This window comes from Pseudopipra pipra, chromosome 4 (genome assembly GCF_036250125.1).
Source record: "Pseudopipra pipra isolate bDixPip1 chromosome 4, bDixPip1.hap1, whole genome shotgun sequence".
Classification (NCBI taxonomy): domain Eukaryota; kingdom Metazoa; phylum Chordata; class Aves; order Passeriformes; family Pipridae; genus Pseudopipra; species Pseudopipra pipra.
The window spans coordinates 49,979,696-49,996,687 of record NC_087552.1 but is presented as its reverse complement, the minus strand read 5'-3'; the positions used below and the strand labels follow the sequence as shown (position 1 = coordinate 49,996,687).

Below are 16,992 nucleotides of genomic sequence, written 5' to 3'. Positions count from 1 at the left end.
GTTATAATCTTTTCACATATTCAGGGATAAAATTTATCATACTTGCTTTTCAAAAGTGGTATTTATTGCAATCTTATATGCTGAAGTAAAAAGGGGCTACTAAAAAGGGGCTTTAGGGTAACGCCAGCTGTGCCAACTTTCAGACAGTACTGCTGCTGAGAGAGACTTGGAGCCACATGGAGAGCATGGAAAACACACCTCCAATATCTCTTTCCCTGTGATAGCCAGGGAACCTGGTAGGGGCCTGCTTCTGCATTCCTAAGGCATCCCACCTTCTTGACCTTCAGCTGCCAACATACAAGACCAAGCCTACATATGTTGCCTTCAAAGCACTGCTGTGCTTTATAGCTCACTATGAATCACACAACACAGATGCAATGCTGTTTGGAGGAGCTGAAAATTCAGAAAAAAAACCACAAGCACAGCTTCCAGCCTGAACTGACAGATGTTATTCATTTCCATAAAAGCAAAGACTGTTATTAAGGAGAATAAATAAAGGAATCAAAGTCAATTGCATGGTAAAAAAAGAGGCTGCTATATTGCACTAGCAAAAATCATTCAGTCTGAGACTTGTGTGAATAATCAGGCCCATTTAACTTCTGACTGGACACCTCTACCCTTGCAAAGTCTTTCTTTGCGCTCCATATGAACACATTATAACACCTAGTTATAGTGGTGTTGATATAGTCACAAAGCTAGGATGGAGCTCAAAGGATGTAGTGTCCCTGGGGAAAAACAGTCCTTCTATCACTGGAACTGTGTCCATAAACCCACATAATGCTTGGGCCTCTTCAGCTGAGTCCTATTCCCTTCAGGGCCAAATCTGTAGGCATTCTAACACCTGTCTATACATTACCTGGTGCTAAGGCTTCCTGGGTGTATAGGTTCCTCAAACAAGGGATCCAGAAACACTGTGAAAAACATGTATGAAATTATCTCCTGAACCACCAACTGAATCATCCACTTTTGCCAGCTCCAGATCCTGGACAGACTCCTGAAACAAAACACCTTACAGCATGCTTCGAGGGGCCCCAGAGGGCTTCTCCTTTGCTATAACAGCCCCACTGGCTTTGGTGACTTCACGTTGCACATATAGTTATGTCAACTGGAAACGTGTCGTAAAATGGGTAGAAGTCTTTCAAGGTCTTTTATGGGCAAATAAGAGGAATTCGTCAGTCTGCAATCAGTTAAAAAAATCTAAAAAACAGAAAGAGTAGATACAACACTGGGGAGCCCCAAGTTGTTTGTGTTGTTTTGGCAGGCTCTCCCATGCTGTGAACACCACTTCAGAGTAGCTCTTTATTCAGCTTCTTGTCATCTGAAAAAGAAAACACTTCAATGCATTTTTAATGAATTTCCTCTACTTTGAAATGAAATTTTCTCAGTTGAGGAAGTAAAAATCTCCACAGAACACAACAGAAAAAGTCACATAGGAAACATATCCAAAATTACAATAAATGCCAGCAAGTACATCTGGACACATAATCCACCCTAGAATGTCTTTGGCAACTTGTCCCAACAGCCAGGACCTGCTAGGTTTCCAGTAAGATTCCTTTCATACTATCCCTCAAGGCTGGCACATAATTCCCATCCAAAGGCTTTCATCAGCATTAAAGCCAGTTCAGCAATACAGGTAAGTCCTCTACTCTTCTTAACAACTACCCTCCAGCATCACTTTCCAACAAATCTGAAAAAACAAGCCTTTGATTTATAATTTCTCTAAATCCTGCTGGCTTAATCACATCAACTCACGCCTTCATTTTCTCTGACCTAATAGCATCAGGTTGTGACCAGTTCCTTCCTGCACTTACACTGGGATTACCCTTCACCTTGTCTTTTGAATTTCTCCTCCAGCCTCACTCAACTGTGCTGAAGTCAATACAACTTCCCGTCTCTCTGTGCCTGCGCTGGCTGCCCATCCTGACCTAACAATTGCATAAGCTATGAAGTCACACGGGCTACATCCAGCCTTTTCCCAGGTGTTTCTTCACTTATATCTGGAGCTGTCATCTAGTCTGCTTCCTAGACAATTTTGGTCTTACCATCTCAGACCATCTAACAGGCTGAGCAGGTTTTAACTTTCATACATACCAGGTCAAAGGCTGCTCAGTAGATGAACAATGACATTCAGCATTTGTGACCAAGATTTTTGTTCAAATAAAGGCATACTTAACTCTGTCTTCTCCAGGACCATTCCAAAAGAGCATCCCAGCTCTATGCATGTGAGACTGAGCCCTGCAGAAAGGAGGGAGGAAAAGGGGAGAAGGCAGTGGTAGACAAAAAGCCAGAACCTGACTTCCCCAACCAAGACCTCCTCAGCTGTGTTTTTTTTTCTTAGAAGTACTAAACATTACACACAAAAATAGAACATTTTAATGTGAATTGAGGGCACCTATTCCCAGCTCAATCACAGATTTTTCACAAGCCTACAGTGAGACCATTCGGACAGAAAACATTGGCTCGATTCTCTTAAACTCAGACTGAAGATATACATACAACAGAAGCCTCATGGTCCTAATTAGCAGTAACAGATTTAGTGCTCTCAAGGAGCATTAGTCATACCCAGTATACGAAGAGGAATGAAAAATGAATTTAGGAGGTGTTTTGCACTAGCCCAGAGCAAAGTTCCTAATTGTTTTAAGCCTCCTCTTACACCACCAGCAGCCATAGTTCTAAATTACATAAAACCTGACCCCAGCAACTTTCCTTGGATGCTCAACAGGCCTCAGTTATAACCTAACAGCAGAATTCCCCATCTAGTCAATGCAAGTGACATGAGTAAAATGTAGGATGTGGGGTAGCTAACATCATGCCATATAACATTAAGTGGCAGCAGCAGCATGTATGACTAATTCATGCATCTGGCTTAAAAATGACAGCCACAGAAGACAGGAGAAAGGGCTGTAGTCTCCCAAATCTAGCTGAGGTTGTCAAACACAGCAGATTTCTCGGTATCAACATCTGTCCCTGAAGCAAGCAGCAATTACAGCACTTTGCAGCATTGTAAGCCATTCTGACAGCTTTCAGCTCACCTGCAAAAAGATTTGATGGTCCTGGCCACACTTAGCAAAGGAAATTAGGGTGCCCCACTCCCTGCCTTGCATGGGCCAGTGTGCATACTAAAATAATTTCTCCGCATGTTTCTCTATGCATATTTGTTGCAAGCTATATTTCATCCTTGCTGAAATACAGTTTTTACAAGTCTATGTTTTCTAATGCACAGAAACTTTACCAGGCCCAAGCACACAATATTAGAAAATCACTTTAGGTCATGTAAAGAATTAGAGCAGCTGACAACTGGCCTGTTGGCAGGTAAGGCAAGGAGTAAGTGCTCTTAGATTACCTCAAAGGAATTAGAAATATATAAATTAGATAATAAGGTGGGCACTGCTAATCTGTGTATTATTTGTTCCTGATGCTGTGAAAAACACAAGGTAATTAATTTAGCTTTTAGCTTGTTAACATAGTGAGACACCTTGACAAAGATACATCAGTAGACTCATGTGTCATCTTAATAAATAATACTACAGATTAACATTCATCATATTGCTAATGAAACCCAACCCTTTATCTGTTCAAATATAAAGCAGGTTGATTGAATCATTTAGTGAACATCAGTGTTCCAGCAATAACTACAGGAGAATCTATGCCAAAGAAGTTTACTATATTCCTTCCTCTTCCTGCTTCAGGTCACAATTAGAAAGACAACTGTTTAAGAACTCTCACAATTGTATTTTATTTGACATTAGCAATATACATTGGAGTATAATAGGAACAATTTTTTGCACAATCTTTCTTGCAAGATGGATTTATTTTCCAAATACATAGATGTTCATAATACAGGAAGGTAACAGTTAAGCTGCACAATAGCAAAACAAGTTGACACCTATCAAACCACCTTTTAAGTTTGTTAGTATAGTCAGGTGACCAGCATTGAACATATGCATTCAAATAATTTAGTTAACCTCTGATTCTTCCAATCCTTCCAGCCATGTTTTTTCCATGCAACTAAAATGTGCACCAGGAATGGTGTAAAAGAATTCAACCTCAAGACTTCCCTTGCCTTGATTTCCTTTCAGTTTTTCTGCATGTATGAGCCAATACAAAGGGATAAACAGAATCTGACATGGCACAGAAACTCTTGCAACATGCATCTAGGACAGTTACATATTGCAGAAGTAGTTACATTATTGACAGAGAAGTTAGGGGATTTAGGACTTTTCTATAGAGGGTGTTAAAGAAGCATTGCTTGCTTTAGTGTAGATTTTCTGCATGCCACTACTTTTACAGGAAAATAAAAATACTTCCAGAAGCTTCATATTTTTCACTGGGAGTCTTCCTTACAATGTTTAAGCCTAAACCCAAATGCTTTGGTCACAGTGGACAGGGCTTCTCAGGAAAAGAAGAGCTTATAGTAAATTAAAATATCTCTGAATACTATATTCTTGATTTTTTTTACTTCTTTCCATCTTAAAAATTACACACAGATATAGCAGCTGCTACACCTCACACAGAAATTCCCCTTTTTTCTTTTTTTTCGTTCCTCAGTTGGTACAGGTCTTAAACTTTGAATTAATTGATATCTCCCAGCCTGTCTCTCAACTGTGAGTTGAGAGCAAAAGGGTATTTCACATCATTCATTAGATAGACCAATTTTAACAGCTCACAAAGTTGCCTCAGCAATTTGGAATATCAGAACTGGCAGAGTGCAAGGATGGTAGGTAAAGGTGAAGAGGAGAAAAAAGGAACCCAAGGCGACCACTAGCAGGGCTTATTGACTTATTACCAGCAAGTAAATACTGTCTGCAGACAGCCTTTTAGTACACTGTCGCTGTTCTGTATGTTTGCTAGTGATGCAACACTCTTCACAAACACTCAAGTCTGAGGGTCCTTGCCACAGCAGCACACAGCGTGAGCAGGCTGGCAGTCCTAGCACTCAGTCAGAAAATTTAGAAACCAGAAAATCCTTTGTCTGCTCTACAACTGACCTGTATTTCAAGCAACCAAAGTGGTTTATGCCACTGCACTAGCACAGGATCTTGAAATCCAGAAAACAATCCTTAAACACTATTAATTCAGGACTCCAACTCTACCCACTCTGTGCCTTGCTGCTTGACTGCCAGAGTTTATCTTCAGTGGCATGGGTGCACACCCTCTCCCTGCTCAGACTCTGCCGTCCCCCCAGTGATGGAGATGTGATGCAGAGAGAGCTCATGGTTGAAGGGAAGGCATGTGAATCCCATGCCATCCTTGAAACTGCTGCTCCCCACCTCAGCCACAAGGCAAGGGAGCAAAGTCAGAGACAGATCTGGAACAAATCAAAGCAGCGCAAAAGTACCAGAACATGCCAAAGCGTGGGTTTAGATTATAAATTTGGGGGGGTTTAAATAGCTAATGAGCAGCCCATAAGCCTAATTCAACTCTCGCATTTTACCTCAGCAAAATGCCTCAACTGTTCTGACCCAGAACTGGGATACCTTCTCCTGCTGAGCAGATTGCTCCATAAAGACAAAATTTAGATCTACAAAACCACGTTCCCAACTCAGCAAGGCCAGCACCGAGTGTCCTTCTGACTGGACTGATGAACTGAACCTAAAAATTCCTAGATCTTATTTGAAAAGGCATGACCTTCTGCACTTCCCCCATGGCACAGCAGAGAGAAAACTTGGAAGCATACAGGGAAGCTGTAAACTTCCATACTTAGTAAGACTAGCTGAAAGATCAAAAAAGGTCTTTTCTTTTATTCACATATTTTTTCTTACCTGATTTCACTATACTTATGCATATGATATCCAGAGAGAAAGTGAGAAGTAGCCTTTTAAAATCTCTCTACAGAGTTTTCTCACCTTCTGTTTGTATATCATCTTCACAAAAATAAAAAAAAATACCACCCATGTACTTATGAAATGGCTACTGAATATCACACAGCTAAGCATCTTTTCCACCATGACATATATTAACTAGCTTAAGAGAAAACCCACACACATTCATTGTGCCTTATCTTCCTAAGTGAAATGGCTACAAATAAAATTCACACTTTCAGTAGAGAGAAAATATTTTTATATTTAAAATTTATAAAGTTTTAACCAAATATTCTCCAAATTAATTTGAAAACAAAAGTTATCTTTTTAATATAAGCATAGAGAGACTCCTGAAGTTGGCTTAGAAGAGTTTGCTACCTTCCTAAAGTTTGCAATGGAGCTTGTGATTTCCATGTGTGCAGGTGAGAAAGCCTCTTAAAAAAATAAATTAAAAACCAAAGAAAAATTCAGTTTGATTTTCTTCTTCATAAATACACAACAAAACGGAGAAGTGAGCATCAAAGAGAAAACACCTTTTTCCAACGTTTAAGCTACAGGAGAGGTGGTAGGGGCCCACACACACCAAAAAAAAATCAGTGATGCAGTTCTGCTTCTGGGAAGGGTCACAGGCTGCTGGCATAAGGTTGAGGGTACTACCAGGCAGCACTACTAAAGATGTTCTGTTTCATTACCAGACATGTACTTGTCACTCCCACCACATTCCACATCAGAACATTTAGCAGACATGTGAGGAGAAGACTGCAATACACCTTAGTCCTCCTTTTAAATGTTCAGTGCTGTTACAGTGAATATGAGCAGTGCTGAGCCAAAGGAAGAGTTTTCATTCTGCCCTATTCTGTACTCCAAAAAAGCATTTTCCATCCCACTCCCAGTATGCCAAAGACCCTGATGCCATACATCAACATGAATGCCAACAGCAACATGAATGTCTTCCAGCTGGCAGCAGTTGCTACCTCACATCTTTCCAGTCTTCTAGCCACAGCATCAGAAACCTTAGGACAGATTAACTGTGCTGATCCTTATGCAGGATTGGCAGTTGGAGTTGAATTCCACATTGCACTCAGCTTGTTCCTAAGCTGCCTACTTGGAAAAGAGTTTAGGGGGCATTTCCATAAGAGCCTTAATTCAATATAAGATCTGCACAGTCTCTAAAAGAGGCATTCTCACTGTCCTTATCCTTTGTTTATGACCACAGATTCTATCTTCTCCCACATGAGCAGCGTAACAGCTCTCACAGACCCATATGGTGGGTTACAAGCACATCTTTGCCTTTCATGGGATCCACACTGTGCAAGTGCCCAAGGTTGTGGACATACATTTTCAGACATGCCAAATTTAAATGCAGCTGCACTCCACAAGCTGTAGCACTGACTGGATTATCAGAAATGCTCAGCACTAAACAGGTCCCATGAATTCAGGTACAGGAATGAAGTCTTCAGATTTAGGAGGAAGGCATGACACTTCAAAAAATGGCTGTTACTATAATGAAAGCTTTTACTTCCCACCATCCCCTCTAATAACTGAATTAAATCAGAGACAGCAATGATATTTAGTCTCTTAAACATAAAGCAAGTTAAATGCTAAACATTCTAAAGTGCTTCATTACTGAAGATTAAATATATACAGTTCCAGAAAGATTAAAAAAATGTTACTGTTTACATTTTTGGTTGAAAAATGTTCTAAAACAAGGGAAACAGTTATACTTAATAAAACTCAATCTTTTTCCCTACCATTCTGTCTCCTAATTCTTCCTGGCTGATAATAAAAATACCATTTTTTGAAAACAGCTTCAATGAAACACAAATGTTTATAACAAGACATTAGACACTTTCCTTTATTACTTTCTCATTATACTTATAATTAAGAAATAATTATTTCTAGCCTGTTTCCTGCCAGAGGCAGTTCTAGTACCTCTAATAGGACATATCTTAAAATAACTGCTTGGTAGCAAGAAACAACATTTTTCGTCCATACTCATGTTTTCCCTTCTCTTTCTTTTCTCTCTCTTCAAATAACTTCATTGATTTTGGCTCTTTCGTAAACTCTGGCCTGCTTCTACTTTTTTTCTCCATTTTTTGTCATAGATACAATTCAAAAAATTACCTTTGTGGAGGAAAAATGACCACAGGGGGTACCAGAGGTTTGAAAAAACCTGAGACCACCTTTGTTTTAATGCCAGTGGAGGTAGGATGAGAATCCTCAGACTGTGGTTTCACACCAGCTTTAATCCAGCTCAAAGCATCAATCCAGCCTTCTCACCCCCTCCTTTGTATCAGCACTAGGACAGGGAGCCAGATCATACACATTCCACTGCTATTAACCAGCCAAAAGTCAACAAGACAAACTTGGGTTTTAGCTAGACAAGTTATTTCAGCCTGCTCACCACAAGCACTGAAATACTTCTCCCCACACAAAGCAAGACAATAAGGAAGAAGATGAGAGCAGTACATTCAGCAGTAATATAGTTTTACAGTGGAGTCTTAAAAAAGAGCCACAAAAAAACATGGATTCTGCTTATAGTCTCTCTAGTGCAGACTGCTTCAGAGCACAGCAGGACATAATCCAGCTCCAACCCAGAAGCCTCTTAGAATAAAACATGCCCTGAGTCCTGCCATGCCCAATATACTTCATCAGCCTTTCAAATACAGGTTAAGTACTCAAGGCCAGGATTTTTCACAAGTGGATTAATTTCCACCATGAAAGCACTGCTGGTATTGATTTGCAAAGGCATGTACCTATGAAACAAATATTTTTGTGTAATTGCTTGAGAACTCTGGTTATCTGAAATGCCTCAAACCTCCACCACTGCTCTGGTGATAGAGAATGTTGCCAGAAATAAATAAAAAATGAAATACATAGACATACAGAATCGTGTATTTATGACAAGTATCTTCTTATTCATTTGACAACCTAGTACACTCTAACAGAGAAGGAGATTTTAAAATTTGCAAATATAAAGCATACTGTGAAGTTACTGTTAGTAATAAGGTTAACTATCTCGTATTTTGAAATAACTTTAAAGAAACGTGTTCTTTACTTCTGAGTCTTCTGTCTTCATAGCAGTTTTACTCACCATGGAGACGAGCCACCAACACAGGATGATGAGGCAAGACAAAGTAGTAATCAACTAAATTTTGCAATGCATCAAGCTCAGAAGTCCAGCTGAGTGCTTCATACTGTCACCTGCTTCTTCTACCCAGTTAACATTCTTCCAAGGATAAAAATGTATTCACAAATAATGATTATTTCCTTAAGTGTTTCTTCATGCCATCAGATCATCCAAAGATCACTATGTCAATTAACAGGAACTTGGATACAGCATTCACAAAAAACACTAAGCAAATGTTGAAGGAGATCAACAACAGAAAGACCACCAGCATGAAATAACCCAGATCTCTGTGCTAGTTGAAGATTAATTCAGTAGTACTATACTTTTCCTACAGATACTTTTCTTGAAAATAGATGAACAAAAAAAAAAAAAAAAAACAAAACAAAACAAAACAAAACAAAACACCTACCTCACATAGTGTTTTCCATCCAGAAGGGTACTCTTTCAAAACAAGACTATTAGCAAGTGCATTTGAGTTTGCCTCCTTACAATTTAGGGAATTATTTCTATGGATACATGTATATATGTATCAAGGCTGCTGCAACAGCATTAGTATTTTTAATGCCAAAACTATGCTATTATTTAAGAAGAGCATTCAATAATTGATGGGAGTTTGGATGGTTTTCTAAAAAAGGGAATCTCCAAGGCTTTTTATTTTTGCTGCTGTTATTTTTATTTTGAAGAAGCCATCATGTTCTCGGTTCCTCTCCATGAAAATGAAAATAGAATTACAACCAAAAAATGTAGTGAACTGCAATGGCTTGCTTTAAAATCCTTTATAGTGGAATAATACAAAAAGCATAAGAAAATGTAAGATATACTTGTAGATGCAATAAGTTAGAGACTAGAATACAATGCTATTCAGTTCTGAAATAAAAACCTACTGCATTATTTAATTCATGTGAAAACAAAGTATGTTTACAAATTCTATCAATTTTACATTAACTGCATTTTTCATTCCCTCAAGAAAACAGTACATAATATTAGCAAAGAGAGATCTCTACAGGGTGTTCTATACTTCACACTACTCTCACTTCCTTGGATGTCGCAAAAACCTACTTTTGAAGTCTGATTTACTCAGAACATGGTGAAACTATTAACCACACTAGCATTCTCCAAAGTAGCTATATCTTGATTCTACATATGAAAACTGCACAAATTAATGCATATCAGACTCTTTCAAAATGGTACATTTTTCCTTTTTAAACTTCCTGTTTAAAGTGGACTGAAGTAAATGAAAAACACATATTGGTGTCAGTGAATACCAGTATAGGTCCTTACAACAATATAAACATACTTTGGAATCCCTCAGTGAAAGAAATATAAGCTCTTGAAAAAAAAAATAGGAAAAAAAAGATGCTATTGTCATTTAACTTTAAATTAATTTCAATTTTTTTCCTGAATTTTTTTCCTAGTTTTCTGGGGTTTGTGATTGGTGGTTAATACTGACCTCCATAATTTTTTACCCTGTGGCTTTTCACCGAGTATGAAATTTTGTTTATAGAGTTTTTTTCCTCCAAATATAAATGGAGAAGCTTTACTACTGCCAGACTACAAAGGGAAGCGCCTCCTATTCTCCCCACTTAGCACTGAACTGCCATAAACTTACTGCCACATAGCTCTGCAGTTCTGTAAGATTTCTACAATTTTGATTATCCTTGGCTTTATTAATATCATCAGTAGATATTATGTTACACCTAGGCTTCTCAACACAGCTGCCATTTTCCTAACCTGTTATTCAATATTAGGATTAAATTAAACCAAGGGTAAATTTTTTTCAGCTGTCTCTATTGCAATTCATAACAGTTCCAGTCACAAAACCCCTTTCTATTTCAGTGTGGTCAAGCCCTATTGGCAGGTTTCAGGAAGACAAGAAAAAACTCACCAAAATTTCTTTCCTCCTTAATCTTTTGGGTCAAGCAAAAGTTCTGGAGTCCAGTGTGCAACGTCCATGATCTACTCTGCTTTCCAAACAGACCTCTTGGAAATTTTTGGTATTCGGAGGGACAGTGTGCTATAGTACACTGAGAAAGATTCTCCTAGGAAATCTCCTGTAGTATCCACGGGAAGATGTCCCAGGTGGCCAACGCGTGCCTCTTACAAAGTAGTGTGGTCATTTCTTCCATTCTGGCCTTCCCTCCACTTCCAATAGCACGAGGGATATGGGAGCACTAGGCTTTGGATAAACTGGATAAATACACACTGCATCCCCTGACATTGTCACATGGCACAAAGACAACAGCTTAAGGTACACTGTGGCCAAATGACGTATAGGAGGTACACAAGACAGTGGAAGAAGATGGAATTCTGTGCATATCAAAAAGCTGAGTTCATTCAATTTTCTGTAGAAATACTGGTTAAATCCTATTAAATACAGTTACTTGGCTTTTCTCGTTTTTTTGCAAGGGCCATCCTGAATGATGACAGGCCAAAGGCTATACTTGAACACCCCATAATCAATAAAATTTTAGTTCCTGTTAACAGAAAAGCTCTATTTACATTCCTTATTATTTACTTCTTTCATTCAATTATTATATGGTCTACTTGTCTGATCACAGGGTAATGTAAAGTGGATGACTAAACTGTTTACAAAGTTTACAGTTTACTTTTTCCCCTCTTAAAAGACACATGGGAGAAGAAATGCACCACCAACATCCATTTGGTGGAGACGAGTCCACTTTGTAGGAGGATAAACAGACTCCAGTACTGCTGGTGAGCTCTAAGAGCTCAGGTCACCATAGACAGAGGGGTCTAGGTTTACCACCTTGCTCAGCTTCATTACTTTCACAACTGCAGTGAAACCCGTTAATAGAGGGCTCACACTTGACTACAAAACACACTTCAGTTTCTATGAAGGCAACCTTCATGAACCACGTTTTTAACTTTTTCTCAAACGACTGCATTAGTGGTCAGGGCTGCACTACTGCAATCTGTGAGAGTTTTGCTGCTGGTAACAATGTCTCCGAGGAAACTGCAGTCAGTGGAGATGCATCCCCACTCCCTGGTAAGGATTTTGGCTTTCTATCCAGTTTTCTTTCCTGTTGACAGATATAACTTACCCCAAGTGTCAGGTTAGTTTTAAAACACTATGGTACTCTCAAAAAAAAGATTGTTCAACAAAGCCAATAGGAAAAAAAAATAACAACAACAAAAAATAGTTCCTGTAGAGTTCATCTCACTCAAACTCAGCTATAATAAGCCATTTGGTCACTGAAATGACACCTGCAATGTTTTCCCTTAGGATTTTAGTTAGCAGTTTTGAACATTTGGGCCGCTATATTTAGCATATTCCCACTTTTTTTTTTTTTGTGCTTCTGAGTTACAGCATCAGTGAGTATACTACAGGCTCTATACTGTTTCTGATAACTCTACAAGAAGATTAAATATAAGGAAGAACCACTGTTAACAATAAATTTCTATTTACATTGTCCACATGTACTTTGGAAAGGTAATTATGGTAATTTCTTTATATGCTGCAACATAAAAATGTTGTACAGTTGAAGAGATGAGTCCTAGACTCACAATGATTTTTTTTAATGTGTCTCATTTTTGATGTAGGCATGGAAGTGTTGTAGGGTACTTCAAAAACACACTGTCAGATTTAAAATAGGTAATTTTTTTTTTTGCGGTATCCTTAAAAATTTCTTCCAAAATAGAAGCATAGAAATAAATATTTGTAATCTATTAATTTTTGCAATCCTTCTTCCTCCTTATAAGTCTTTAAAATGAAACTACAAGTGAATTCAAGTAACACATTTAGATCAATCTTAGCCTCAACCAGTGCTGATCCCACCAAACAATGCACTAGAAAAAGCTGATTATAAATCAGTATATCAGGATGAGTGGAAGGAAGAAAGAGCTGTTTCTAATGAATTGTTTAAAGCTCTGCCTGAGAAAAAACATTCTTGGTTTTCATCACAGAGGAAAGCCAAGAGTAACTTCAGTAACTTCTGCTGCACACACTGGGTTCTCCACACAGAAAGTCATTGTTCCTCATGCTAGAAATATTTTATCGTTTGTGTAATTATAATCAATAATTGCCAGAGGATTAGCTTTGTTTCTTCTGATTTAACAAAATAAATAATCAATCTCTTGCATTCTTACAATCTGTAACAATGTGACCTTATCAGAGAGGAAGCATCTACACCAACTAGCAATACATCCAAAGATACAAATTACTGCAGTTAGACATCTTGCATGGGTGCTTCATTTCCAATTCTGTGGTATGTTGCATGTAATGATTTTCAAGGAGTGCTGTAATCTCAGACATCTTCTAGATGTAAAAGACAAACAAAAAAAGGACTATATCTGGCCTTTTGAGAGCATCCCTTAAGTAAAAACAGACTAAGGCAATTGTTTATATCATCACTACATTAAAGTCATGTAAGACACTCCCACATCCTCTGCATTCTATCATCTACAGTCCAATGTTATGCATGAAAGAGCAGCCTTGCCACCTCCCAGGTCCCACAAGTTAAAGGTCAGATTCTCAGTCATGAGATGGCTAAAAGGCTTGGAGAGTCAGAAGCACAGTCATAGTTTAATAGACAGACAGGGGCACAGCCATAGTTTCAGCACTATGGGTTCTTTTTATTCTGACTCTTCTCCCAGCATAGTCTAGGGCAGTCTCAGAATGCTCTCAATTAACCCACCTCCTTGTGGTCTCCACCAGTCCTTTGATCACTGTCTGGGTACAGAACCACTCAACACTCACCTGAGCTGCCCTGCAGCATATGATTTTGACCACAGGCTACCAATCTTTCTATTCCGATCAACCGAAGCTAAGGTTTAGTCCAGACCCTTTAAAGACACAGCCAGATCACAACTGAGAATTTGGCCTCTGATTTTCACCTGTCATCTGCACAGAAACACTAACCATTTGCCTAGCCAGATGGATCTGTACAAACATATTTATATGTATTAGCAGTGTATCTTCCACCCGTTCCAGTGAAAACAACATTTATGATCAAGACTTCTATCAGATTTAACTATTTGATTTTTTAATAAAGTCACCAGCTTGCATATTGCATATTGAGATGCTAAGAAAAGTGCCTATCAATGCCATCGTTTAAAATAAACAAATGGATCATAAATTTTCCCTGGGCTCTACCTAGAAATTTTATTTTCTTATTTATGTCACAGCAGTCCTTCACAAAAAGAGTGTCTTTCATTCACACAGTGACATGCCATAGCTGCACTCATCAAAGCACAGGACTTTTTTTTTTTTTTTTGCTTAATTTTGAACACTTTTAAAACTATGTTGAAAATTTAACTTGACACAAACATTACATAAAGTAGGGGCGGAACATGTGTTCAAAGGCAATCAAGAATGTAACTCAAAAATCTGGGGCGGGTGGGGGAAGAAGGAAAGAAAAAGACCAAACCCCAAAACATCCAAGGAAAAAACAAAGAATTCAAATAAAAAGTTGAACATTGCGGATCTGGTCCTCATCTACTACAATGGATGTAATTTAGGAATAAATCCACTCAGGCTGGTCAGCAAGGTCAAAGAAGAATCAAACAGTTAAGATCACCTTACCAAACTAGAAAATCCAATTTTGAGAATTACATCAGATTTCAGATTTTACAAGGTTCAATTATTATTTTGGAGTGAGTTACAATGCAAAATAACGCTTAGTAAAAATATACGGAGCTCTACAACTCCTTTGCATAACTTTCCCAGAGTTGCACTTTCCCAGGCTGGACTCTCTTTTCTTTTTCCACTTCTCATTTTCTTCCCCTTGTTCTGCCAATTTTAATCTAGCAGGGACAGTCCTTTTCTAGCAAGCACTGTCAAAATATTCAGGACATGGACCTCGCACTCAGAGAATGCAATGCTGTGTTCAGACAGCAGTGCTGGGTGCCTCAGGGATTTGTAATAGCCAACGTGCATAGTCCTAGCAGTCAGATGTGTTCCACTGCACAGCTGTGCACCTCTGCCTCTGATTTTTTCAGTGCATGTTCCTCCCAAAGACAAGTTCTGTACATCCAGAGTAGTTTGTCTGAAGGAGTGATGGTTCATTGCTAGCTGAAGGGAGGAAGACCCATTACTGTTACCCATTACTCTGGTAAGAGTTAACTAATTATCCCCAACAGCTCCAGCCTTTACAATGGGAAAGTAGCACACAGCTTTTATAAATAAGAATTACTGACCTTTTTAAATAGTTTCAAAAGAAGAAACTATGCATCAAATGTGAGTATAATTTAGGAACTACTACATAGCAGCAAAACTACATTAGACTTTCTGATTTTTCCATGGTATCCTTGGATAGATACACCACCCAGTAGACCATGTTAAATGCTCCAAAGGTAACAGGAAATAAAATGCGTGCATATTTGTCTATCTTACTCGTGCCAGAGTGAGAGGCGGGGGGAGCAGGTGGTGTGACAGCAGATGGCTTTGCAGATGCTCCTAATGTATTAGGTGTGGTGGTCTGAATCTGCTCCAGTCTAGATCCAAGCAAGTGCTGAATGGAAGGGGAACCAGCTGTGGCATGCTGGGATACAAATCCAGTTAAAATTGGGGTAGAAGGAGGAGCCGGAGGGGTAGCTCTTGCAGAAGATAATGTCTCTGATGCATTGATGCGTGTGAAGGGGTTGGGACTTGATGCAGAAAAGGAGCGGGATGTAATGTCAGAAGACCCCTGAGCTACAGAGGGAGGCTGGATGGAGCTGTGCCTTGTGTCAATTCGGCCCCCACCGTCAGCTTCGGACTGTACTGTGGCATTCGTTCTTTTCCTCACATTTGAATTGGCATCTGTACTCTGCAAAGTTTAAAAAAAATACGAGAGTCATTCTTAAAATAAGCACTCAAACAAAAACAATGGAAACTATAATCAAGAACTATCAGAGTAATACTCATATATATAACCAGTAGCTTGATCCTAAAGCACAAAGGTCATCATGAAAACAGATTTAATAGCATATAAAGTGATAAACAAGAGTTCCTTTACCTGTGGCTGGAATATCAGAGAAGACACCTAATGCATCACACTCCATGTGATGTAGTACCTATTAATACCATAAGGCTAAGCATTCTTGGGTTAGAGTCATAGCTTTTTACAGGCTCATGCTAAAAACAAGATTCTCTGATGTCTACCTATTTCTCTGATGATATACAAATATTCTAGGTGCAACTTACCAGCCATGATGGTTTCTGCTTTATATCTCCAGAAATATAACTACCATATACTAGGAATTCTAGTCTGTCATCTGGACCTGAGGCTATTAAAATGCAAGTATTTACCAAACCCAGTTACCACATTACTGCTCTTTCAGAAATATAGCCAATGCTTTTTCACATCAACCATCGGCAGCAAATTCCCCAGGCACAACTGAACCAGGGCATAAATTCGTCTTTCATCAGCTAATCGTCTCCATTAATTAACTAAGAGAAATGGTGAATTCTCCATCACTTTATGTCTTCAGGCAAGTCTGGATGTCTTTCTGAAAGATATACTTCAACCAAATAATATTTATTAGGCTGGATGAGAAATTGAAATACAGATAAGGAAGTATAGATGGGAAATCCATCAGTTTAATATTTTACTGACTTTTGGGAATGCGACTTGGCCTCTGCCTTTCTTCTCTGCATTTAAGAGGAATACTAATATCTCCTGAACTTCCTTCTGGAAGAGTACGTGAAGAACAGAATTTTGAACCTTCAGCCCTGCACCTAAAATATAATATAAAACATATTATACTTCAGATATAATATGTGAATACTTTTTATTCAGAGACTAACTGCTTTCCAAAAGACACAGACTTAAGGGCAGATATGGTACACATACTCAGCATTGTTAATACAGGTCTAAATACAGACAAGGCAAAACAATCACTTGTTATATATATAAAAATCCTATGTTTTGCACTTCTCTGATGATACCATTCCCAAACACTGCCCTGCACCATACCTACTGTGCTTTTGGCTTCCCTTCCCTTCAACCTTCCCAGAGAACCCTGCCAAAGCTCACAGCATAAATCAAAGGGAGAGAAAGCAGCCAGCAATCTCTCTTCCCTCCTTCATCCAACAGCAATTCTCCCCAGAAAAGTGACAGAGCG

The 16,992-nt window shown here is 38.7% G+C and overlaps 1 protein-coding gene across 5 annotated transcripts in view; it reads right to left on the bottom strand.

The window, feature by feature from the left end:
* Positions 1-3,711: 3,711 nt before the first annotated feature.
* Positions 3,712-16,992, bottom strand: part of GABRA4 (gamma-aminobutyric acid type A receptor subunit alpha4) — a 48,525-nt gene continuing 35,244 nt past the window's right edge. For all 5 annotated transcript variants that reach the window (XM_064652901.1, XM_064652900.1, XM_064652902.1 and 2 more), the window contains one exon: positions 3,712-15,695. In XM_064652901.1, the coding sequence (XP_064508971.1) occupies positions 15,162-15,695 (534 nt within the window). In that variant the 3' untranslated portion in view covers positions 3,712-15,161. The remainder of the gene's footprint in view (positions 15,696-16,992) is intronic.